At 53.8% G+C, this 23670-nt stretch overlaps 1 protein-coding gene across 4 annotated transcripts in view; it reads right to left on the bottom strand.

The window, feature by feature from the left end:
• TTC7B (tetratricopeptide repeat domain 7B) overlaps window positions 1-23670 on the bottom strand; it is a 216069-nt gene that overhangs the window by 16970 nt on the left and 175429 nt on the right. For all 4 annotated transcript variants that reach the window (XM_037503711.2, XM_054691639.1, XM_054691628.1 and 1 more), the window contains 2 exons: window positions 22038-22178; window positions 8728-8930 (listed from right to left, as the gene is read on the bottom strand). In XM_037503711.2, the coding sequence (XP_037359608.1) occupies window positions 8728-8930; window positions 22038-22178 (344 nt within the window). The remainder of the gene's footprint in view (window positions 1-8727; window positions 8931-22037; window positions 22179-23670) is intronic.

Raw genomic sequence — 23670 nt, 5'->3', positions numbered from 1 at the left:
GAGCAGGCAGTGGGCAGCCACTGGGAGCAGCACTGAAAGCCTGGGAGGCAACTCAGCCACTGAATGCCACTTTCTCGTGGCAGCAGCCACACCCTCTGGATGAGCTCAGAGGCAAGCAGTGTGGGGGAGGAGGTTGCTGAGGAATCAGCTAAAGAGATGGCAGCAGGGCTCAAATCCAGGGAGGCTTGAAATAAGGAGACACAGAGAGCAGGGTCTGCGGACTCAGAACCACCCAGAAATGCGAACACTCAGGTGGGACAGCCTGAGCCCAGTCAGAAGCATTAGCTGGCATGGCAGGAAGGCCGTGGAATCTAAATGCCAAATTGTACAGGGCTATGGGGCAGAATATCTAAGAATAAATGGTTTGGATAGAGTATATCAGATTTTAAATAATTTTAGACCATAATTACTAACGAGGCACCGAGCTGCTCTGCCTGTAATTAGTCATCTAAGACTCCAAAACAGAAAATAGAAAGAAACACAGGATTAATTTTTTCCTTAAGCTGCAGCAAAGGAGCACCCGGTGACAGGGCTTACAGTGTGCAGCCTGCACTGGGCCGGTGCTGCTTCGGGTTTCGGTCCCTGGTGAGAGCAGGGGTGGCTCCCTGGCCAGCATCTAGAGTGTGCAGATGGAGCAAGGGTGCAAACAAGCAGAAAATGTGTGCTGAAAACACACCCGGATCAAGTGAAGCTGTTTTGGGGGGAGGTCTCTTGGGGAGGGGTCAGCAAGCAGGGCCACGAGCCACACCCAAGTCACATGGATCTAAGAGTTCTACATTCCCAGCAGACATTCCTTTTGCTCTAAGGAGGACACAGATGCCCCCAAACCAGGAAACGCTTTAAGCTAAAAATAGGAAATTTCAAAAGCTATGCGAAAACATAGCTCGCATCATAAGAAAACTGTCAATTACCTGGATCATCCCCCAAATAACTGCCAATACTTGCCTGCCTGTGCTCAAATACCCTCCCTGCTGGGCTTACATTGGAGGCTCTGGCAGGCTCTTCTGCCAGCACCGCTGCTGCAGTCATCACCCGCCTCCCCATGATGGGGCAGGCACTGTTGAGCCTGCAGAGTGGTGGGGTCTCCCGATCTCCCACCAGAGGAGCCTGCCTCTGGCAGGAGGCATGTCACAGGGACCAGGCCGGGCTGCTCTCAGCCTGTGTCATACACTCTTTCCCTAGTGTTCCCAGGGCTGAGCGGTCTCTTTCCAGGCTCACCTACAGCCAAGAGGCATTGACAGGGCGGGTCTGATCTAAAGGAAAAAGGACTAGGTAGGAGAGGTCGGGGCACCAGGAAGGGGCGCTCTGGCAGTGGGGACTGTTGTCTGGCTCTGCACCCCTAGCCATCATCAGCCATGTCAACATGCCCAACTCGGGGCCCCAGGCCACCCCAGGTTAGCCATTTGACTTCCTTACAGCTCTGTCTGCTTTAGGCCTTGGGATGCACCCAATTTAGGGGCCGAGTGCCTCCGGGGAAGAGGGAGGGGAAGTGCACCCATGGGTGGTCTGACCAGGGAGGAACCAGTTCACCTCTGGTCTGAAGCTAGGTCTCTCACAGGCCTGGTTTCTCAGGCCCACCCCCACCCTGGTCATGGGTAGAGGCCCGTCTGCACAACAGCCCTGGTCCAGCCCAGGCTGGCCTCCCCTCTGAGCCCACATAGAGGAGATACTTCTGGCCTCTACCTAAGAAAAAGTCGTGCAGACTAGGGCCCCACTCTTTCCCTGCCCCTCCCACTCCATGCCCCGGGCTGGGCTTGATAGACGCCCCAGAGCAGCACTCAAAAGCGAAAGGCCGTGTGTTGGGCCAGCCAAGTGCCACCATGTTGTCTTCAGTTCCTTCGACCACTGAAATTCCATCACGCTTGATGGAAAGTCACACCCACGGTCGGGTCGGCTCACCCGCGAGCAAGTGCCTCACTCGCTGTCAGAAGGTGCGAGGGGCTCCCCCCACAGCTGTGACCCCGTCCTGGAGATGACAGCAATGCTCACAGCTGTGTCCACAGAGCACCCCCCACGCAGACTGTGTCAATTCATTCAGCCTGCCCAATAATGCCGGGGGGGTTGGGTAGGGTGGGGTCCATGGTGGTCCCAGTTTTGCAGCTGACGGAAGTTCGGAGAAAGTACAGGACTTGTCTCAGGCTATAGAGCGGGCAAGTACAGAGCTAGGGCTGCCCCCAAGCAGACTGGCCCCAGTGCCACGTTCCTCACCTCTGGGCCACCCCACCCTTCAAGGCGAACTTGTAAATGAAACCACTGACACCATCCACTGCCAGCCCCAGTTCTGCTCCTAATTCACCATGTGACCTGGGACAGGTGACCAAGAGCAGTTTCCCTATCAGTAAAAAAGAACCCCTTCACTTCACCCCATGTTCCGAGACCAAACACATAAGCTGTGGCATATGAGGTTTAAAATTTCTTATTGGAGATTATACTCGTGCCAAGTATTAATAATTCTCGATAAGGCCTCAGCTCTCAAAGCTCTCAAAACATGGTGTGTCCCATAAAGAGGGAGAGAAGGGAGAGAAGGGAGAGTGGAGAACAGAGATCTAAACGTGCAACCGAAGACCCACCTTTTCCTTTGTATGGTTCGTTCAAATCCCAATTACAGCTGTAATGACATCTGAGCAACCAACACAGCCAGCTCTTTGACGAGAACGATCAGCTATCAACTATCAACAGATGTGTGGGAGGTGGGTCCTAAGTATTTAAATCTTTCTTTCAAAGACAAGCATTTTTATCCTTAATTTTTAAAATGTTAAATCTTGAAAGTAAATGAAATACAGGTACTAGAAGAAAGCACCTTCTCACCTGACAGGTAAAGGTCTGTTACTTGCCCATCGTTCAATCTCGCGGGGAAGGAATGTGGATGTTCCGGACGAGGGCAACCCCTTTTGAAAAGATGGGCATTTGAAAGGTGTAGGGTAAGGGAAATGTCAGGCTTTTCTGCCCTCCCGCCATCAGGATAGATGATGGATCCTTGTGGTCCTGAATGCATGCCTGATGGCGGGCACCTGGAGTAGGGTCTGGGCATTGGTCGATGGGATTCACCTGGGCTGAGACTGAACTTTTTAGGGTGGCGTCACGGGGACGCCAGTAGAAGCAGAGATGCAGAGAAGAGAAGCAGTAGCAGCAGCAGCTGAGAGAAGGCCGGAAAGACCAGAGTGAAGACCTGCTGGGGGCCGGGAGGACTGCCAGCCTACCGGCCCCCCAGCACCCCTGCCTGCCGTGTACCTGGTAATCTAAATAAAAAACCTGTAAAAGCCACTGAGGACTCCGATTCCTCCTTTACCCGGTCTGCTGGGTATTAGAAAACCTGCACTGTGTCCATTCCTGCCCCTACAAAAGGCCAAGGGGACCTTGATTCTATTTAATCAGCTTAATTGCCCCTGGTCTTATCCAGAGTGACGGCAAGGGTCAAAACCTTCTCTTCAGACCACTTTCTCCAAAGGGAAAGGGGAGAAGCCCTGATGTGTCCCTGGGCCCGGCCACACCGCTTCCAAGGTCTTACACTTGACGTCACTCCACACTTGGGAAGTTTCAGCAACGATCTTGGAGAAAACCCTCTGAGGCAGCCTGATGCTGTCTTGACTGAACTAAAGGGTGTTGTCTGACAGAGTGCATAGATATGCGTTTGCTCCCAATGAAAGACCTGTTCTGTGTTAGACGACCCACGTGTGAGCCCTTCCAACCTCACGTGCCAGGTCATTGCTGAGGCCCCACCCTAGGCCCCCCAGAAGAGCGTAGAGGACTCGGCCACCTCTGTGGGCAGATGGCCAGGCCTAACCACCACCTCCACTGGTGGAGGGGGTGAAACTACCACCTCTCAGTCTCTAGAAACCCTCCTGGAAGGACTGTTGGCTTTCTGTCCCTTTCCAGGCCCCAGCCTTGTTAACGTCAACATTCCAGCGACTGATCTCTCAGTGCTTTCATTTCTCAGCATCAGCTCTGAAATCCCCGGTCTCTGCCACACTGGACTCGACTTAGGTGAGGCCCACTCCCCAGGGTGGCACGTCGCTGCTCTCGCTTCCCCATTGCTTGGGCTCACCACCTCCCCCTGGTTTTCTGGGCTCAGCTCTCTGCAATTCACAGACTTCTTCCAAAGTTGCCTTGGGCACGTCTGCTCCCTCTGGGAATCTAGGTGACCCCACCATCTGCCTCTGTTCCACGCCATTTCTCAAGCTGTCCTGCAGGCGGGTGATGACCTGGGCATCCCCCTAGCTCTTCGAGCCCAGCGTCTCTCCCATGTTTCCCTTCCAGCCTGATGACGCCCCTCCAAGGAAGCTTCGTGGCTCCCTTCTGCATGGGTTGCTCTCCTGCAAGTGCCTGTCCTTTTGTGGCCTCCATGCTCACACTATGCCCTCAGACCCACAGGCTGACATTACCAGTGGGCGAGCAGATGTCCCCGTTTGCAGAGCTTGTGCTGTCCTGGAAATTTTGCCCTTGGCTACACTAAATCTGTGTGGCTGCCATCACCCAGGGCTGCCCTCCTCTGCCCTTAGGGCCCCTGCAGGCCCTTGCAGTCCCTCCCCACCCCCAGCTCTAACTTGTTTGGAAAATGTTACTGTCTCATGAGTTCCTTTTGGGGGCTGGGGACTCCAGGCTTTTTCCGACACAGCATGCAAACGTATGTACCTTTATACACATGCAAAATGATTTGAAACTATATCTTTAGATTTTCTGGAAGAAGTTTGATCAGTCTATGAATTTCTTCCCTTGTCAACATTACTTCATAATTCCTTATCCCCTTGGCTCCCTGCTCCTGGTGTGTGCCCACGCTTAGCTCTGTGTCTTATGTGTTAACTCATTATTAATATGAAACTTTTTTGACCCTATACGTGAATTAAAACACACGAAGGCTAAAACTTAGAAAAGTGTTGATTTTCTCTGGGGTTTAACTTGTATTTCTCCTGTCAAGTTTGAGCTGTTAACTTTAATGAATACCACCTGCCTCCAGCTCATAACCACGTTTTTACATTAACATGTTTGCAGTTCTGGTTAAATTGCACTTTTTCTTCCTGGCTGCTGGGTTGGCGACCTGGCATTCTCTGCCACCCTTGGTGCCCAGAAGTTGACATCCCAGCAGGAGCGCCAGCCCTCTGCAGTCCCTGTGACAGGCCTGTGACAGTCACCACCTGTCACAGACCAGGTGACTCTCCTGCTGCAAAGCAGCCCCCGGCCTGTCCCTTCGGCTCCTGTGCTTTCTCTGAGCATCAGGCCTGATGCAGACCTATGTGTCCCAGCTCCTGGGTTTTTTCTGAGATCAACAATCTGCCTGCAGTTGCTTCCTTCCCTCAGAACCCCCTAGTTAGTGCTTTGCCAACGTGAGCCTCCAGTGCTCACATCCTGCAAAGTCCCCTTTTATCTTTTCTTCCCACACCAGCCCCTTGCTCTGGCCAGCCCCCCATTGCACACTCTTCTCTCCCTGAGTGCCAGGCAGCTGCCAATGTTTTTTTTTGCCTCCCTCTGCTACATGCTGAGGCCCCGGCTCTTCTCTGGGGCTCAACTGGGAAAGACAGCATCTGCTTTGCTTGCTGATCCCTGCCTCTCAGGGGGGCTGCAAACCAGCCTGATTTCCTTGAGATTTCAGTTTCCTGTTTAATTTGTGCTAGCAATATCCTCATTTGTACAACTGAGGAAACTGAGGCTTCTGTGCAGCCATCCCAGGCTGGGTAGGCTCGTTGTTGATTCTCAGGAAGAAAAGGGAATTTTGGTGCCCTTGGTAGACTTTACAGGCTCTTAACACTGAATCAAGGGACAGACCAGCCGGCAGGGAGACAGCAATAGTGCTCACTAGCGTCAGGCTGCCCCCTTTTATGCCTTGCTTCTGAGCACAGGTGTCTGTATTTACATATGTGCATGCGCTGTGCTCCCTGGGCCCAGGTGTCCATAATCATAAGCCACAGGGCAGGGCCCATGCCCACGCCTCTCAGCCCCAGGCATCTGCGTGTCATGCAAAACCACAGGTGCCGCTGTAGAGGCTAGTGGTAGGGAAGATGGAAAAAACCTGATTTAACTCCATTTTCCGTACAGAGGCACAAAGAGGGTGAATAACTTGCCCAAAGCTCCTGAATGAGGGAGCTGGGACCCCAGGCCAGGCAGTCTGGCCTGGAACCTCAGTCTACTGTCAAGAGCATTTCCCTCCCTTCCTCCTACAGAAACACAGCCTTTCTGTGCAGCCGGGGGCAGGGGGAGTGGGGCTGTGATGTCTCTGGGCTGAAGGGCCCAGGTGTCAGTGGGAGGGGAGCCTGCCCAGGTTGTAGTGGGAGTCCTGCCAGCTGTGGGGGCACATGCCAGGGACATCATTTACAAGAGCCCCAAGAAGGAACCATCCAGGCCACCTGTAGGGTAAGAGAAGTTATCAGGCTTTTTTACGCCCTCCCTCCCACTACTAGCCTCACGACTGGCTCTCCTCCCAGGATGATGGACACCTGGGCCCAGGGAGCAGGGCATGTGCAGGTGTGCACACCTGGGCCTAGAAGGGAGGGGGTAGAAGGATGGCGTCACACTGGGGGGCTCAAGTTGCTGTCTCCCTGCTGCCTGGTTTCCCTTGTTCACTAAGAGTCTGTGAAGATGTTGCCAAGGGCTCAAAATTCTCTTTTAAGCTGCCAGAACCTACAGTGAACCTACCCAGCCTGGGATGGTTACACATCACCACCTGGGAGTCACAATTGCTGGGCAGTTTCTAACCACAAGCATCTGAACTCCAAATTCATAGGCTTGCTGGCCCCAACCTTCTGCCGGAATGGACAGTCTTCGAACCGACCAGATGCACTTAAAAATGCTTTATCAGCTTATGAAGATTTCGATTTCAGTGGCAAGACCTCCAAAGCAGCTGAGGTCTCTGAGCCAGAGGAGGCTTGATCGTGGCCCTTGGAGCCCACGAGCATCCCCGGGTCCCCTGCTCCCTGGTTCTCCGGGCATGGGCCCTCGGCTTGCTTCTTTTGGAAAGGAAAGCAAAGCAGCTGGCCTTGGCCAGGGAGTTCAGGTGTCTCGCAAAAGGTTCCAAAGGTGAAACAGGAAACTTTCCTGGTGCTGCTTTTCCATTGATCTTTTGTCTCATGTTTTCCCCTTGGGGATGAACAAGAAATGCCTCTCTGAATAATTCATAGGCCCTGAGGTGGAAACATGCAGCCGCTTTTTAATGAAAAGGCTGGGTACATGTTGTTGATTGTACCCCTTCTGCGAGGCTCCAGCAACAGCTCGGAGATCTGAAAAGCTCTTTACAAAGCCCTCTTATAATAGCAAGATGAAAATGAAAAGCCATGTAACATTATTAATCAAACAGTCTAATGTTTGGATAATATGTAAAATTATTTATAAAGTTGTATTGAGCTACAAAATCCTCATAAGGGGAAGCTGAAAAAATTAAGTAGCTGTAATTATAATGAACTTGGATTTATTTTTAAAACCAAAAGAACTGACTTCAGTTTTCTATTTAATGAGTACCTCCTAGGTGCTGGGAATGTTGATAGGCTTGTCATTGGAATCATTCTGTTTAGTTCCCATACATGTAAGTCCCAGCCCAATTCACAGAAACGCTAGGCTCCTGGGGGGAAGCGGCCCTCGGCGGGGTGCCCGGGAGCAAGAACAGGGCCCTGACCCAGCTAGGGCTGAGCCCAAGAGCGGGCTCGCACTCAACAAACCTGAGAACCCCGCTCAGCCCCTGCACTCGGCACCACTGTGAGAAACGGCTTTGGGATGCTCCAGAGAACACTGCTTACCAGAGACAAGACCACCAGCGAGGAGCCTGTTTCCATTTACAGAGAGGAAGTGAGTGCAGACAGCTCACATCCTTCCCCCAAATGGAAAGCACTAGCTAGAGACACCACTGGGGAACAGAACCCTGGCCCCCGGCTCCCGTCCAGTGCTCGTTCTTCAAGGCACACGCCACGGACCATGGACACGGGCTCCGGAGGGCTGCCCACCGAGGGTGGGCCAGCTTTAGCACAAGGCTTGTCAAGAGGCCCAGAGAAAGCAGCGTGGCTTTTCACCAGCTCCTCGGACCTCGTTACTGTCCGTGTTTCAACTCAGGTGCTCACAGGTGGAGGGCTTTGCCGGGCAGTTGCACCGCATCTATGTTCTTAACAGAGCCCCTCTAGTGGGTCAGACTGCTCCCCCACCTAACTGGTGGTGAGGTGGATGACTCCAAGGCAAGGGAGGGAGGCGCAACAGTGGGGAGCCCTAGGATCTGGTCTGGCACCCAAAATAGGCCACCTGGAGAGCCCCCACCCCTTTGCAGGGTGGAAACCAGGGTGACTTACCTGGCATGATGGCCCACCCCCTCCTCTGACAGATCCCCTGTAGCCCATGGCTCAGAAGCAAGCAGAATCTGAGGCTTCCCCAAGGTAAGAGAGCCCCCCAATTTTGAAGGGCTCTTTTGTTTGTAGTAAAGCCTTCCAGGGGTGCAGATCCCCCAAGACCAGGGAGGCTGCTACAAGCAGTGTAGAGACCAAGATGCCGGTGAGAGGCCCTAGGGCCACAGGTAGCCAGAGGCCCCAGACCCAGTCTCCCATCACAGTGAAGAGACCCCAGGCAGGGCTGCTGAGACTGAGCACACCCTTGCCACCTGCACAGGAGGCACGGACTGTGCCTGCTGGCTCCACGGTGGGTGGCAGCCATGGCTGCATTGGCTTTTTGAGCCAAAAGGGGTTTTAGGGTCATAGTGACCTGCTTCTGAAAAGCATCTCACCCCCAAAGTGGGGTCCCAGCCCAGCCCTCAGGACTTACCAGTCGCTGCATGCTCTTCACGTGGGTGGGGCTGATGGATAAGGCTTCTTCATACCACCGCCGGGCCTCATCGAGGTTTCCTCGGAGCTCGGAGACCTGGCCACGCATGTACAGGACGTTGTGGGACATGGGGAAGAGGTTGGCAGCTTCTTGGGTACAGGCGGAGGCCTCGGCAGGCTTCCCAATGCCAATGTAGACCTCAGCTGGCGGCGGTGGGCGAGGGGGGAGAGCAGAGGCAGATGATTTGCTACTTCCTTCCCAGGCCCCCAGAATAGCTGCCACTCTGGTTGGGGACATTTTACATTCCCCCATGGGGGTTGGCAGGGGCCAGGCTGGAATACGGGGGCTGAGCCAGCCAGGTCCCTGCCTGGTGTACTCATAGCTCTTCATGCCCACTGTAGCATAGTGACCCCAGTCACTGCTGCTGTGGGCTTCAGAAGGGTCACCACCCCCAAGGGGCCCTGCCCCCAGCCCCCGAAGGCCACCCTTGGGGCACCAAGTGGATCAGGCATCTGGGCACCTGCTTTCAGCTCTGACTGCCACAGAGAAAGGGCCCAAGAAATCCAAGAGCCAAAAGCACACAGCCCCCCACAGGCACTCTGGGCTCTGGCCTGTGCTCTTAATACCCAAAGGCATGACAAGGGCTGTAGGCTGTGGCTTGCAACTTTATGGGCATGAAATAAAATGGCTGCCCCACCAGTCCATGCTCTCTGGCCTGTGGAGCCGCAGCACACTGGAGACCTTGAGCCGGTATAAAACTGTTAAAGCCCTTTCAAAAGCCAAGAGGCATGTCTGCAGAAAGCAGGGAAATGGCATCCCTGCAACCTCAGGCCTCAACTCTCTCACCTCTGTGAGGAGAGGCCCCAGGCTCTGCAGCTCTGGTCTCCCCACAAGCGACGTCTGTCACCACGCACACACGAGGCCTCTCTCCCGAGGGCCTGGTCATGATGCCAGCACACCCTCCTTCCAGTGGCTGAGTATTCAGGGACATGAGACTCCTCTCTCCCTTTTTGGTCACTTAAGTCCCTCCTCTGGTGGGTGATGGACTCTGGGCTCCTGACCCTTGCTCCAACCTCCAGGCAGCCCCTTCAACATCTGCTCCCAACTTGAGCACTGGCTTCCAGCCCTGACAGTCAAAGATGATTGCACCCACAACTCTAAGTCACGTGTATACTAATGTGTATAATAGAATGCACAGAAAAATAGAAGTGGTAAAAGAACACAAGAAAAAACAGAAGTTTTGCTATTTTGCTGTGTACCTCATGAGTCGTCTCTAGGGGGCCACTCTGCAACCCCACTGCTGTCTCCCAACTTCTGTCCCTGTGGCAGGTCAGCCTCCTGGAGTAAAGCTCTGGAGTCCTTCGTCATCCCACCTGCTGAAACTTCCCCTTCCTTGGGCCTGTGCGCTCTGCTCTGCAGCTCCTGGAGTTTACCCAGCACCTCCCTTGTCCTCCAGGGAGGCCTCCCCTGACCACCCGCTTGCAAGCGCTGCTCCCAACCCTCTCAGCGCCATTGGCTCTTCTGCTGCTTCCGCCTGGAACGCGAGCGCAGGCTACACGCTGGCAGGGCCCATGCTGGTCACCGCCGTGTCTCCAGGGACGGGCATGGCACAGAGCGGGAAACAGGGCAGTGGATGGTAAAAGTAACAAGAACTAACTATCACACACGTGCTCTGCGCCAGGAAGTGCTCTCATTTCTGCTTTTAAGTGCACAGTGAAACGTAGGTGCCACTAGCCCATCCCCACGGTAGAGCAGTAAACTGAAGACAGGGACGCTCAGCGATCTGTCCCTGGGCCTGGCCGGGAGCCTGGGCTCTTGGTTGTCTCCCCTGCTCTAGGGAGCCTATGGACCCCTTTGTGCGGGAGCCCTGGGGCTCCGGCTCCACTGTGTTCCCGATCTGCCATGGTCAATACATGTGTGCTTATTCTGGAGTCTGCCTGTTGCCCCCAGGCACCTCCAAGTTCCGGCTCAATCACTACCTCCTTGGATGCCATCTCTGACCCAGCCCTCCTCTGCCGAGAGGGATGCCCAGGCTCTGCAGCCCTCTGAGGCTGTGTCCCTAAATATGTTGTTGTTGTTGGTGGTGGTGGTGTTGGTGCGGGGGATGTTGGCTCCTGGACGAGCCCCTGGATAGTGAGCTCTACTGCAATCCATCTTTCCATCTCCCCACCTCCGGCTTCAGGCATGGAGTCGGGCATGGCCATGTGGACGCGGCTGACTTTCTGACTCAGTCAGCCCAGCTGCCCCTCTCCTCCAGCACCCTCACTTCCCTGGTGATCACATTCCCCCCAGTGATGGCCCTGCCCTGCACTGCCTGTCTGCTGCCCCCCTCAGCAGGAGCAGAGAAGTGATGGGCCTGCCCTGGCCAGGGGCCTTGCAGGGGAGGTACCTGCAACTCTCAGACATGGAAATGCAGGGGCAATTCGAATACAGGGACTTGAGTCCAAAGGTGGCATGCTGGCCTGGCCTGCCTCACCGCCTCCAGGGAGCCAGCTTAGATGGCACCTACTTACTGTGCCCCCACTGCATGTAGGGGCTCTATGGAAACGAAGACCACAATGATCTGTCCTTCCATGTGGGCCCAGGCAGAGCCCTTCGTGTCCTGGGAGAGAAGCCCCGTCCTAACCACAGGCAGCAGGCTGATGTCTCCTGCAACACAATTCCCCGGAAGCTCTCGCCAGGAGCCGGACGGGTGCCTGCTGCGGTGTAAGGTTACCTGAGCATGGTGCCGGCTTGGGGCAGCTGTACAGAATGTTCCTCTCACTGTACACTTGGCTCCTGACTTGCTTCCATTTTGGGGGTGAGTTTATGTACATTTCTGAGATCCCCAGGGCTCAGAACTGCCTGTGGGTGGGTAAGACATACCCTAGATCCCTAGAGAAAAAGGCTAACTTAGGAGAGTGGGGACTGACTGCTTCCAGAATATCTATAACAAGATTCAAAGTGGAAGGGAACCCTAAACGCCAACCTGTCGAGCCTGTCTTAGGAGGACCACCCTGTTCTGTGGGGTCCTCCCTGAGACCACCTATGTTGCCAGTCTCTTGCCACGGTGTTAGCAGCAGCCACAGGCCTGCTGCTATTGCCTGCTCATGTGACGCGGAAACAGGAGACACAGAGCTGAGTCACAACCATGCCGGGGAGAAAGGACCAGGCCTCTGTGTGTCCCAGACAGAAGGTGGGCAGGAAAGCCTGGCCTGGGCCATTTCCGACCCCTCCACATGAGGCTCAGAGAGAAGGAGCCGGGCACTAGGTAACATGGTGATTTTCAACCATTTCCCCCAGTGGAGCTTCTTTTATCCAAAGAGACCTTAGGAGTAGGGAGCGTCTCTCCTGCTTTGGCCCCTCACCTGCCTCTGAGGCATGGCTGGGCCCCAGGCTCGCGGGACCTCAGATTGTCGACCACAGTGTCATGAGAACCTGGAGGGTGTGGTTCCTGCGCCTGGCGGGCAGGGCAGTCAACTGCTCTGGGCGCGTCCACCGATCAGATGGGGGCAGAGGGGGTGCGGGGGGTAATGGACGGGGATGGGGGGGTCAGTGGTCCAGCTCTCCCAGGGTGCAGGAGAGGATCAGACAAGATGGGGGTACCACAGGCCAGAGGGAGCTGAAAATGACGAGGATAACGCTGAATCGAGCCTCATGCCTTCAAGAATGCAGAGTGAGGCCAGGCAGGTGCAAGGAGGTAAACGACTCGCTGTGGAGCTGCAGCTCTGCCTACTGGGTCAGGGTGTTGGGGGTGCGGGTCCAGCCTTTCTGGTTTACCAGTGCTGCTTCGGAGACCAGGCTTGGAACAGCTACTCTGCCCTACGTGGACACCCCGTGGTGGAGCGCCACTCTCCCAGGAGCGCAACCTTAGAGGTGGGATTTCTGACTTTGCTAAATCCTTTGGGATGGGCTTGGGGAGGAAGAGAAAGGATTACTGAGGCTCCCCAGAGGGAGCCTCCGCACACAGCTGCTCTTCTGTGACAGGGGTAGGTCGTGTTCACGTAGATGCTTACTATGAGCTTGAGCTCCTGGGGACCACTGTCTCCTGGAAGAGGGTTTTACAAATGTCCATTCCAGATCCCACGGTCACAGCTCCTCTTCTGTGTCCCTGTAGCACCTTGCGTGACCTCTATCACCAGTCATTTTTGCCAGGGGACCCTCCAATCTATGCTTCTTGTTTTCTAGCAGGGGTCACCTGCTTCAGCCCCCTGCCCAGGCCGTCTGGTTGAGAATTGGGCTTGTTCACAATAGCCCGTCGGGACCCTCTCTCTCCAGGGCTGATCCCCTGGACATCTGCAGGCAGCTCATGGGCTCTGCCTGGGCCACCGGGAGGCCAGCACTTTGGGTGGGGTTTGGGGAGAAGGGGGCATTCAACCCAGCTGTGACAAGTTAGGGTGCTTAACTGAGACCCGAAGCCTGGCCCCGGTCTCCATTCAGCCTCCCTAGGGACAGGGCTGGGGTCTTGATTTCCGCTTGCCTCCTCCTCCTGTCTACTGTTGGTTCAGAACTCAGGAGGTAAAGAGATAAATCCTCTGGAATATGCCCACGACAGTTTTCTCCTCACTATACGATGAACAGCTACCCCAGCCGTGGCCATATCTGCACGCCTCGGCATGGAATGCAGCACTAAGTAGTGCTCAAGAAATGTCTGTGGCTTCACGAATGCGGAGTGAGGGTCAGGGGATGATAATCATGTCTACGGCATAGGCCAGGAAGAAAGCCAGAGGCAGAGAAGCCACAGCAAATGAAGTTTCCCTGACCCTTTCACCAAGGGCTAAATTCAGGCTAAAAAAACAAACACACCCAGGGCCTTGGAGCTTGTTAGGAGACATCGGAGCTTGCACCAAAGGAACAGCCTCATGCAGGCAGTGAAGTTCACTCTGAGCTGATGGGCTCAGGTCCAGAACGCTCTGCAAGGTCAGCTCCACTGCAGGGTCGGCTCTGAGGTCATACTCTGTGAGGTCACAGGGACAGAGATTCTGTCCTGGCCGCTGGCAGCTGACAGCCTCTAATCAGAGCTAAGGGCTGCTTAGGGTCATGGACACTTTCTACCTCATCCTGAGAGCACAGACTGAGCTCGGACTGTCCCTTCATTTGTCCTTGTCATCCCACAGCTCAAACCATGAAAAGTGTTGGAAATAAAATGCTGCTTCCCCCACCCCCTCCCACTTGCAAACCTTCAGTGGTTCCCTCTTGCAGGTGAATGTAACCCCAGTGTTCTTGCTCAACATTTAAAATCAGGGCCCTGCTGCCTGTCCTAATCCTCCCTTTTTTGTTCACAGTCTTGTTTCACTTCCCTGCTGGTGCTATTCTTTCTGCCCAAAACGCCTTCCCTGCTCCTCATTCTTGCTCTGCCAACCCCCACCAGGCACATGAGTTCCCCAGATGGCCTGGCTGAACCTTCCCTCATGCTCCCCTTCTTCCACTGCCCTGCACTCCCGGGAGTCCCTAGCCCAGCAGGCTTGCAGGGCTGTGACTTGATTTGCATGTGGGCCAAGGGTGAGATCCAGTCTGCTCCCCCTTTGCACTGTGCTATGCCCCTAACTTTGCCCTGCACGGAGAGCTGTTTGACATCACTTGCTGAACCAAACTAAAGACACGATATGAAAAGGGTTGAGCAATGCAGTGAAAGCCTGAGATTATTTCTTCTTCAAGCTGAAGAGATGCACCCACAGTCCAGAGAGGTTCAGTTTCCTCACTCACGCATGCACACACGTATGCTTTCTTTTTCAAACACTTGTCAAGCACCTGTTTCATGTGAACTGCAGGTGAACTGGCTCCAACATGCCTGCCTTGGCTCAGGGCCATGCGGGCTTGCACTGTGCAGACACTGGCGGAGCAGGGCAGGCTGTGTGCCCGTCGGCCCTGTGGAATTTGAGGACACTCTTCTCCCAAAGGTGCCTCAGATAGCCTAGCCTGTTCTCTGGGGTTGTTCTACCCAGAGGGGGACATCTTTTTTGAAACTCACACCCAGGAGCAGCAAGGTTAGAGGCCGCGCAGGGACAGGACTGGGGTTGGGTGCTGTCAGATCTCCCCTCCCACCGGTGGCCTGGCAGAGAGTGATGCAGGAAGGAGTTGTGTGGCTCAGGTCCCCGAGTCCTTCAGGCCAGGCTGCGGCAGGCAGGGTGTTAAGCTAGCAGGTTCTACCACCCCTGAAAAGCATCCCTTTTACCCAAACCCCTAGACTATGAATTGGGCATAGAAGGAGAGTTGGGCAGGCAGCGGGCCTCTACTTTTAAGGTTGAGTAAGAACATTGGGGTTACTGAAGGGAACCACTGAAGCTGTGGGGGGATTTTATTTCCAATGTTTTTCATAATTTGAGCAAAAAAAGTCAAGGGATTGCCAATCCTGCTTCCTCAATGCTCACCAACTTGGCTCTGGGGTGGCACTGCCTGTGGGGGCCAAGGCACCCCCAGGGTAGAGCAGGGCGTCCGGCAGGAGTGGGTGCTCCCTGAGTGGGCCCTCCCATCTTCCTGAATCTGCTCTTTCATGCAGAAGCCAGCCCAGAGGCCAAGAGGAAAGGGGTCCCACGTCCTGACATATATCCTGTCATCCTCCTAGTAACCAGGCTGGGGAGGCCTTCATCCTTACCAGCTCTCACCAGGATTGCTCTTTATTCTTTCTTTCTTTGGGGAGTGAAAAGAGGCAGCAATTTTGTTTCCACAAGTCGACCCTTCCCTGAACTTCTCTGGCCCAGGCCTGGAGTGTGGGAGGCCTGTAGCCCCAGGATGAACACAGCCTAGAACCTGTCCCCACATGGCTAGACACCTTCGCAGGGTCTTGGCAGCAGGACTGATGCTTATTTCCAAGTTTGCAAATGGCTGGAGAGATCCCGTCCCTAGGGGCTCAGTGAGACTTCAACACTAGCTCCTCACCCCCTCAGCTGCATTTGTGATGTACTTTATCCCTTCCAGGTCTTGGCCTAGCTTTCTCATGCCTCCTCAATCCCCTAAAGCCTGCTCCCCTCCCCTACCCCACCCCTTGGCTAACCTGCTTCACGGTCCGAAGAGAGGACAGGGAGTCAGCAGCAGGAGAGTCAGAACCTCTCCTTGCCACCACGCTGACAAGCCTGTCATGGTCCTCCATGCCCATCCACCTGCCTCCCTCCTGCTGGCACCGAGGGCACCTCTCTGCCTGGGTACTGGACCTGCTACTCCCTTGCCTTCTGGAGGACAAATACCTCCACACTCTCCCCCCCCTTCAGGATGACAAGAGTGTCAATTTTGCCTTGATCATTTATCTTCCCAGAAATCAACCTGCTTTGAAGTCAGCCTTCTTTATCCCCCTTCTTTGACCCCCACATTCCTTTCCAGCTGTCCTGCACGACCCTGTCTGCAGAGAGGGCGGCCTCTGCAGGGACTGTGTGCTCTCTGTTCTCTGTCCTCACTTGCCATCACCCTGTAGCCCACGCCTGTGGCTCCATCTTCACTGCTCACGGGTGACTCCCCCACTCCAAATCCAACAAGCTCCTTGTCTCAACCTTGCTTGGTCTCCCAGCGCGTTTCCTATTCAGACTCCTTAACAGCAGTGATTTCCAGTGGGCCTTACTGCTGGCTACCTGCTGAGCACTTCCTGGGCATCATTAGCTGGTGCAACTATGACCCCGTTCTCCTTGGACAGGGAACACTAGGGCTCAGGGAGCTGGGAGAACCTGCCTGGCCCATACTGCCAGAGCCTGACTGTACCAGGTGGGGTCCTGTGTAGCCCCCCACGACACTCCTCTCCTGGTTCCTCCTGCATTCCCTTGCTTTGATTGCTTCTTCTCCCCAACTTTTAAATGTGGGGGGCTCAGGCCTCAGTGCTGGCTCTTCCTCTTCTCCAGTGACATGCTCGTCCTAGGCCTTCCCCACACGTCACACCCAGATTTATGTTCCTGACCTGAATCAGCAATGAGTGCCCAGCGGCCTGGCTGACATGTACATCCGCTCGGCCTCCTGGCACTTTCCGGTCAAACAGGACTGCTCCTGGCCCCGACATGCCAGCTCCTCCCCCAGGCTGCCCATCACAGGAAATGGAATCCCTGGGCCCTCTGGACGCCACTCAACATCTGGGATTCTTCCTTTTGCTTGGCCCCCCAACTTCTAGTCCCTCAACAAGTTCTATCAGCTCCCCCTGGAAAATCCACCATCAGCAACTATGCTCCACCTGCACTGAGCTTCCTTCACAGCTGTCCACCACCACTGGACCAGGGCTTTGGCGCTGGCCATTCCTTCTGCTCCATGCTTGCTTCTGTCTGGTCTCCACGAGGAGCTGAAAAGATTTTTTAAAAACTTCCATCTGATATTCCACTCTCTTGCTTGAAGTCCTTCAACAGCTTTTCTAAAAGGATCTTAACATGCTGCTAGGGGCTGCTTTCTGGGTTTCTCTTTGGGCTGTAAGCCCCAGGCGCCAGGCTGCTTCTCTAACACTCAGCGCCCACGGCGCTGCAGGCTTTTCCACATGCCTCTCACCCTTGTGCAGGCCAACTGCCCTCCCCTGCTCAGTCTGCCCCCGACTGCTGCTGGGGGAGACCTCCAACACCAGTTCTCACAGGCCTGACTGCCCCCCAACCCCCTCCCAACTCAGCTCACAGGGTATTCGGTGCATCCGTAACTGTTTCACTTCACTCTGCGGCTGGACTGTGAAGGCATGGCCCGCATGTCTCCTCTGCTCCCAGCTCTGCCCATGGCTCATAAACACGCACTCAACATGCTGTGGCCGGGGCTGGATTCTGACCCCACCTGGATGGGACTGAATTGTGGCTTCTGCACTTTTTAGCCATGCGGACTCAGGCAAGTGACTTGGCAGCTGTCTTAGGCCTCGTCTGCAAAGCAAGGTGAATAGGCTGCTTCCCTCAGCAGTGTATTTCAGTACATCTGCTTGTTCTGCTCCCCATTCTGTTTCTGGTGAATCCTCTCACCCGCCCCCACCACACCTCTGGCTTACACCCCAGATCTTGCACACAAAAATAAATAAATCTTAAGAAAAAATAGGGGCATTCACCCACTGTTAAGTCTATCACGACGACCAGGCAGGTAAAGATGGAAGAAGTCCACGTAGTAGTGGTCTGACATGAGCACAGTGTGTGATAAACAGGAGCTGCCTGCACACTGCACATCTTCCATCCAGACCCCAAGGGCAGGGGAAGGGGTGGGGCAGACCTACCTAGAGGGCACTGGCTCAGGAAGGTCTGCCCCGCCCCCACCACAGGTGCTTTGGAGGGCGTTGCAGCAACCCACACACCACCTGTCTTCACCTCATCCTGATGGCCCTGCCAAGTACCACCCCTCCACCCTGTTGGGGCAGCCTCTGTGGCTGGGGGAGGTTGGGAGGGGGGAAGGGAGAAGCAGCAGGCCAGGGCAGGGCCTGGAATCTGCAAGTATCATAGCTTTAAATTCCCAGCAGAAATCAGAAAATCTGATCTTGCACATCTAAGAATAGCTGTTGGTTTCGACTGTAAGAGGTGCCAAAGTGAAAGCTGTAATTATTAGTAAGTAACAAGCAGAAATTAACCACCTACCGCAAAGTCATTTTTAGCTGCCATCCCAACTTGGTGGATGAAAGATGGGCACTGGGAAGTACTCAGCTTGGGAGAAGCTCTGGCTCAGCTCTGAATTAGGGACTCTGAATGTCCAGTGGCCAGCAATGAGGAATGCATGCTAAAGAGGCAGCTGTTTGGTCCCTGGGGAGACAGGTCTCGCGGTGCAATGATGATCAAGTGCTGAGACTCAGCATCCTGCCCCAGTAACACTGAAAAGTGCCTGGTGGATGAGGTCTGGGTCCCCCTCCTACAAAATGCTTCTGACTTCCTCATGAGATGGTGTAGATACCAGTGGCACTGAAAGGTGCTTGGGACTTTTAGGAAAAGAGAACATAGAAATGGGTAGTTGCTTTCCAAGATCATGAGAGGGCCAGATGCTAGAAAGAAGAGATTGATATATGTATTAAAAAAAAAAAACCTATTTGACATTTAAAAAAAGATAAAAACCACAAGCAAAATATAAATATGGAAAAATATAGCTCAGATAACAGATGCCAGGCAAATTTCTCTGACACAAAATAAATGCTTACAAATCAAAAAGAAGCTGAGGAGCTAAGAAGATAAAAGGACAGAAGTTATGAAATACCATTTTTCACCTACCAGATGGGTAAAGATCTGGAAGTTTGATAATCTGTTGTGTTGGCAAGAGTGTGAAGATGGACATTCACACATTGCTGACTGGAATGTAAATGAGTTTAAGTCTATGGCACGCAAAGAGATGAAACTGATCAAAACGAAGGCGCACACCCTTTGATCCATCAATTCCACTTTCAGGAGTTTGTCTTAATAGAACAGTCTATGTAAGGATTCTTCCTGAAGCATTGCCTGTAATGGCCAAGTCCTGGGAATAGTCTGTCATCGAGGGAGGGCGGGTTAAATCATCGTCGATGGGCACACAAATTTGTGCTACGAAGCTGTGACACGGGACGGGTCCGCCTTGCGCTGTGATCTCTGCAGGCTTTGCCTGGGGGAGGGTGACCACGGCTCAGGGACAGGAGGGGCCTTCTGCACTACATCTTTTCTACCTTTCATCTGTGTCCCACATGCATATACTATTCAAACATAATTTATAGAGAACTTTCACATAGGTCCAAATGCACCAAAGAACACAACTTAGCCCATGCAGGCCGGTCACTAGGTGTGCCGTGAGGATGCTGAGGGGGTGGGATCAGAGGCGTCCAGACCAGGAGGAGGCCAGGGGAAGGGGCTCCAGAGGGCAGGTCCTGCTACATTGGAAGGGAGGGGCCCTATTAGACAAGCAGGCCTGGTCGACCTGGGCCTGAGCCCCTTTTTGCTCAGGGAGTAGTTGGAGGTTCAGGTGTCCTCTTCATAATGTCCTTGCCATTTCAATGGACAGACAAGGGGCTCAGGGCTCTCTGACTCAACAGGCTGGAAATCTGAGGTGACCTTACCTGTAGGACTCAAATCTAGGGCCATGTCCACCACAAGCTTCTATCACCAGCCCCCACACACTCTGCTAACCAGGAAAAGCAACCAGGAGAGACAAGGACCACAAAAGTCAGAGAAACACCATGGTCTGGGGTTGTCAGGACTTGATCTAACAAAGTTTCTTCAAAAGCTTGCAAAACGTATGGACTCTGGCTGCCGTACATCTAGGTGATGGATGCAGACGTTACCTGGTTTCCATAAAGTGTTGGAAAATATGGGTCACTTTTATTTTGCCTCTCAGGTCATTAGAGTTCAAATTCAAAGCAATAGAACTACCTCTTGCAAGACTATATGATTCTAAATCTTGACTCAAAATGACCACTTTGGAAGAGCTGATATGGCAGAAATCCTAGGAGGATTCTTGTTTGCCCATTTCATGTTACTTATAACGCTCACTATACTACGCACACCAGCACTAGGAATATTTTGCCCAGCGTTTCTAGGATGGCACTCCCTTGCCATAGTTCAATTCCACCAGTCTGTGGGATACTAAAAGCCATGCCCACTAACTGGCAGTGAGAGCTTGATTCTGTTCCGCGGCCCACAGCAATGAGGAATGGATGTTACATTATTAAACAAAAAGTCAAGGACAGCGCCACACAGCAGCTTCCCTACCAAGTTCTTCAGTGTTCTAATGAGCAGCGACACTAAGTCTTGTCCAGGTGCCATCAAGGCCACACAGAGAGGAACAAAGCCCCTGCATGAGTAAGTGAGGGGCAGCAAGCTACAGGGCACAGCTGTCCTGGAACTCCATGGCCCTCACTTGGGTCATTAGCTTTTCTATGAAACAAGCAAGTGAAGCAATGCCTGGCGAGGCCATAGGCACCGGGTTCAGTCTAGAAAGATCACTTTCAGTCCTTTTGGATTTCAAGATTGCGTCCCTTCAAAAATGTGACTTCAAGTCCAGCTAGAGAGACAACTCTGTATCCACGCTACCCCTGCAGAACTGGTCAGTCTCTGCTGGCCCAGACTTGGAGGTGGACTCTTCCCTGTGTGCTCTCTTAAGACCCTGCAGCGGAAAGGCCAGGGTCCAGCCTGGGGATTGGGCTTTCTGTCAGCTGGGAAGGCCTGCCTGCTCTCCCGTGCCCTCGGAGGCATACCGTCAGGGACCAGCAAGAGGGCGGATGCTGGCAAGCGTCTGCACATGGAGGAACAGCCAGCACATTCATGAATCACCCCTCTTTTGTACCTCTGCTTAGAAGAACATAATTTGTTAATTTACGGTCGTTGTTATGGCTCAATTAAAGATGCCAACACAGAAAAGGCTGGCTGTGCTCGGCTCCGTGATGTGCCAAGCCAGGTAAACGCAGTCACGGTTTCATGCATGGGGGTGCACTGATGGCTCCAAACAGCTGACATCATACAATTAGGCTTGGCAGAAAAGGAGCAAACAGATGGCCAGTGGTGGAGAATGACCACCTTCTCAGCCAAATCTGGGCTTTTTCGCACCCTGGGACTCAAGCCTGGGCAGGCCGGGTTGGGTTGTGCACATCCCGCGATAAAACCAGAGGAACAGAAATTACTTTTACATAGAAATATGGGTGTAAGTCAACCAAGTCACCATCTGATCAAGCCCCTGTGGAGTGGGCTCTCACCACTATCCTCTGTGTGTTATATTGTGGGGATTTCCAGCTCTGCAGAGTGGCCACATGAGGCTGGAGGAAAGGCCAGACCTGCAGAATTTCTGGGCTAGTGTCCAGGGCAGCGACTGCTGCTACCTGCCTCCCTTTGTGGGTACCAGGAGTACCATCACAGAGGCGCGACACCAAACACACTGGCCTTCCCTGCTTGGATGAAGACATCTGAGTCATCCCCCCCCAGGGTCTTCAAGAGCTCAGTGCCAGGCTGTGCTCACCGCCCCTAGGCGACAAGTGCTTGCTATTCACCCCACTGTACAGATGAGGAAACTGAGGCTGAATGGGAAGCTAATGATCATGTCTATATTTCTGTTGAGCAGCAGAGATGGGATGCCACGCTGCAGGCGCCCAGACACCACGCGAAGCTGCATCCTACCAAGAAGCCTGGGGTGGAGCGCTCAGCCCCTGTGGCAGCACAGACCTGCACCCCCACAGCGAGCTCCTGAGTTCCTTAGAGTCCAATTCAGAAAATCTTTCCCAACACCTGTTCTGGGTCAGGGTACGGAGACCCCAAGGGACTCAGGATGGCCACAAGGGAGCAGTCACACTGAGGTGCGGGGTTGCCAGAGCGTTGATTGCCCCTCATGAACCATAGTGGTCAACACCTCTAGGGGACAGGTGCCTGTATAAGTAAGAAGTGCCCACTAGATCCTACAGCCTCTGGCACAGCGGCTGGTTGGGGAGTGGGGGAAGAGATTCCTTGGTGGGGGCAGAGATGTACCTGCGTGGAGCCAGATCTGTGCCAGTGTCATCCAGGGGTGTAGTGGGCCGTGCTTGGGGGCACTGCTCTGCAGAGATGACGCCACTTCCGACAGTGCCTGCTCCACTCTTGAGGCTGCTACTGACGTGGCATGGACAGAGCCTGTGAGTTTTTAAGAGAATGGCATCAGGGGTGAAAGGACAGACCCAACCAACCACCCTCCCAACACCCTACCCACACACAGACACGAGCTCAAGCTGGACACACACCCCTCCCCCACGACACCTCTACATTTTATTGCCCATAAAGAAATACAGACAGTCATATGGCCTGGGGCCTCAGTTTCCACCCTTTGCTTCAGTTAATCTTTCAGTTAACACACAGAGCACACGCTATGCTACATGCCCCTCCCAGACTCAGCTGAAAATGGGAGTGGGGGATGGGAGTCAGTGGGGTACAGGGGTGCCATTATGGCACCTGTGCTGAAACAGGGCAAGCTGATGTTCTACAAAGGGGGTTCCAATGTGCCCCTGTTGGGGCCTGGACCTGGAAACAAAGGGAAGATGGGGCGCCATTCTCAAGACAAACCTCTTAACTTCCCATTTCCTTCACCTGGCCTTTGAGGCGGCAACACCCCTAGAATGGGGACCATGTTCCAGGATAGGATTTCAAGCTGTGGTACAAGCACACTCATGTCCTGCGTGAAAGCAGATGTCTAGTCTTAGGGCAGACTTGGCCAGTGGGAGAGGGTTGCAGCAGAGAGCAGAGACTCCTGCGACTCAGAGGTGCATCAGCCGACACCACCCCACACCCCACACACCCCGTTGGCCCACGAGGCCCAGGAAGGAGCAGACAGAGCACACCCACTACCAAAGCACTGGGGAAAAGCACTTCAAGTCGGAGTCATATGGCTTCCTTCTGAGGTCCGATGACCAGGGACTACCTCCTTCCACAAGCATCTCCCCTCTTTCCAACATTCACCTTGGGAGACATGGTTCCAGAACCCAGAGCAGGATTCTCAGAGATTTCAACATATAAATTGATATTTATATTTACCAGCAACATTCTAGCTGATAATTCACCACAAAGTTGACTGTGGAGATAAACACCCCAGCACGGTGAGTGGCAAAGGAGAGTGCTGACTACCAGCCTGCGTGAGGCTTAGAAGGATGACAATACTTAAGGACAAATGCTGATACTCCAAGACATTGGATCCATTCTATGGTGGGTAAGACATAACTGTGAGCATAAAAATAATTCCTGTTGGGTTTTGAAGTGTTCCATAATTTATTCATTTTAAGAGTATTTGCAGCAACAGACTCGCCACCCATATTGTGTTTTGACTGTTTCCACATGAAGGTAACACAGCTTGCTCGAAACACACCTGAGTCCCCCGGTGGGGATTGTGGAGGTGATTATGGGAGGTGGATGGGAGCTAGACTGGGATCCACCTTCTGGGGCTACTCCACACAGACTGTGCCCACAAGCACCCGCAAAAAGAGGAGGAGCTGCTGCGGGAGGACCAAGTAGTCTCCAGAGGGAACGTGGCAGCGGGAGGAGGGCCACGAGGCCCAGCTGAGAGATGCTAATGGCCGGCAGTCGCAGGCAGGGGAGCAGGAGCCTCTGCTGTTCCTTGAGGACTGACCTGTGCTTA

This window comes from Talpa occidentalis, unplaced genomic scaffold (assembly GCF_014898055.3).
Source record: "Talpa occidentalis isolate TD23 unplaced genomic scaffold, MPIMG_talOcc4v2.1 talOcc4.11, whole genome shotgun sequence".
NCBI lineage: Eukaryota > Metazoa > Chordata > Mammalia > Eulipotyphla > Talpidae > Talpa > Talpa occidentalis.
Note: the sequence above shows the minus strand (reverse complement) of the source record. Positions and strands in the feature narration are given on the sequence as shown.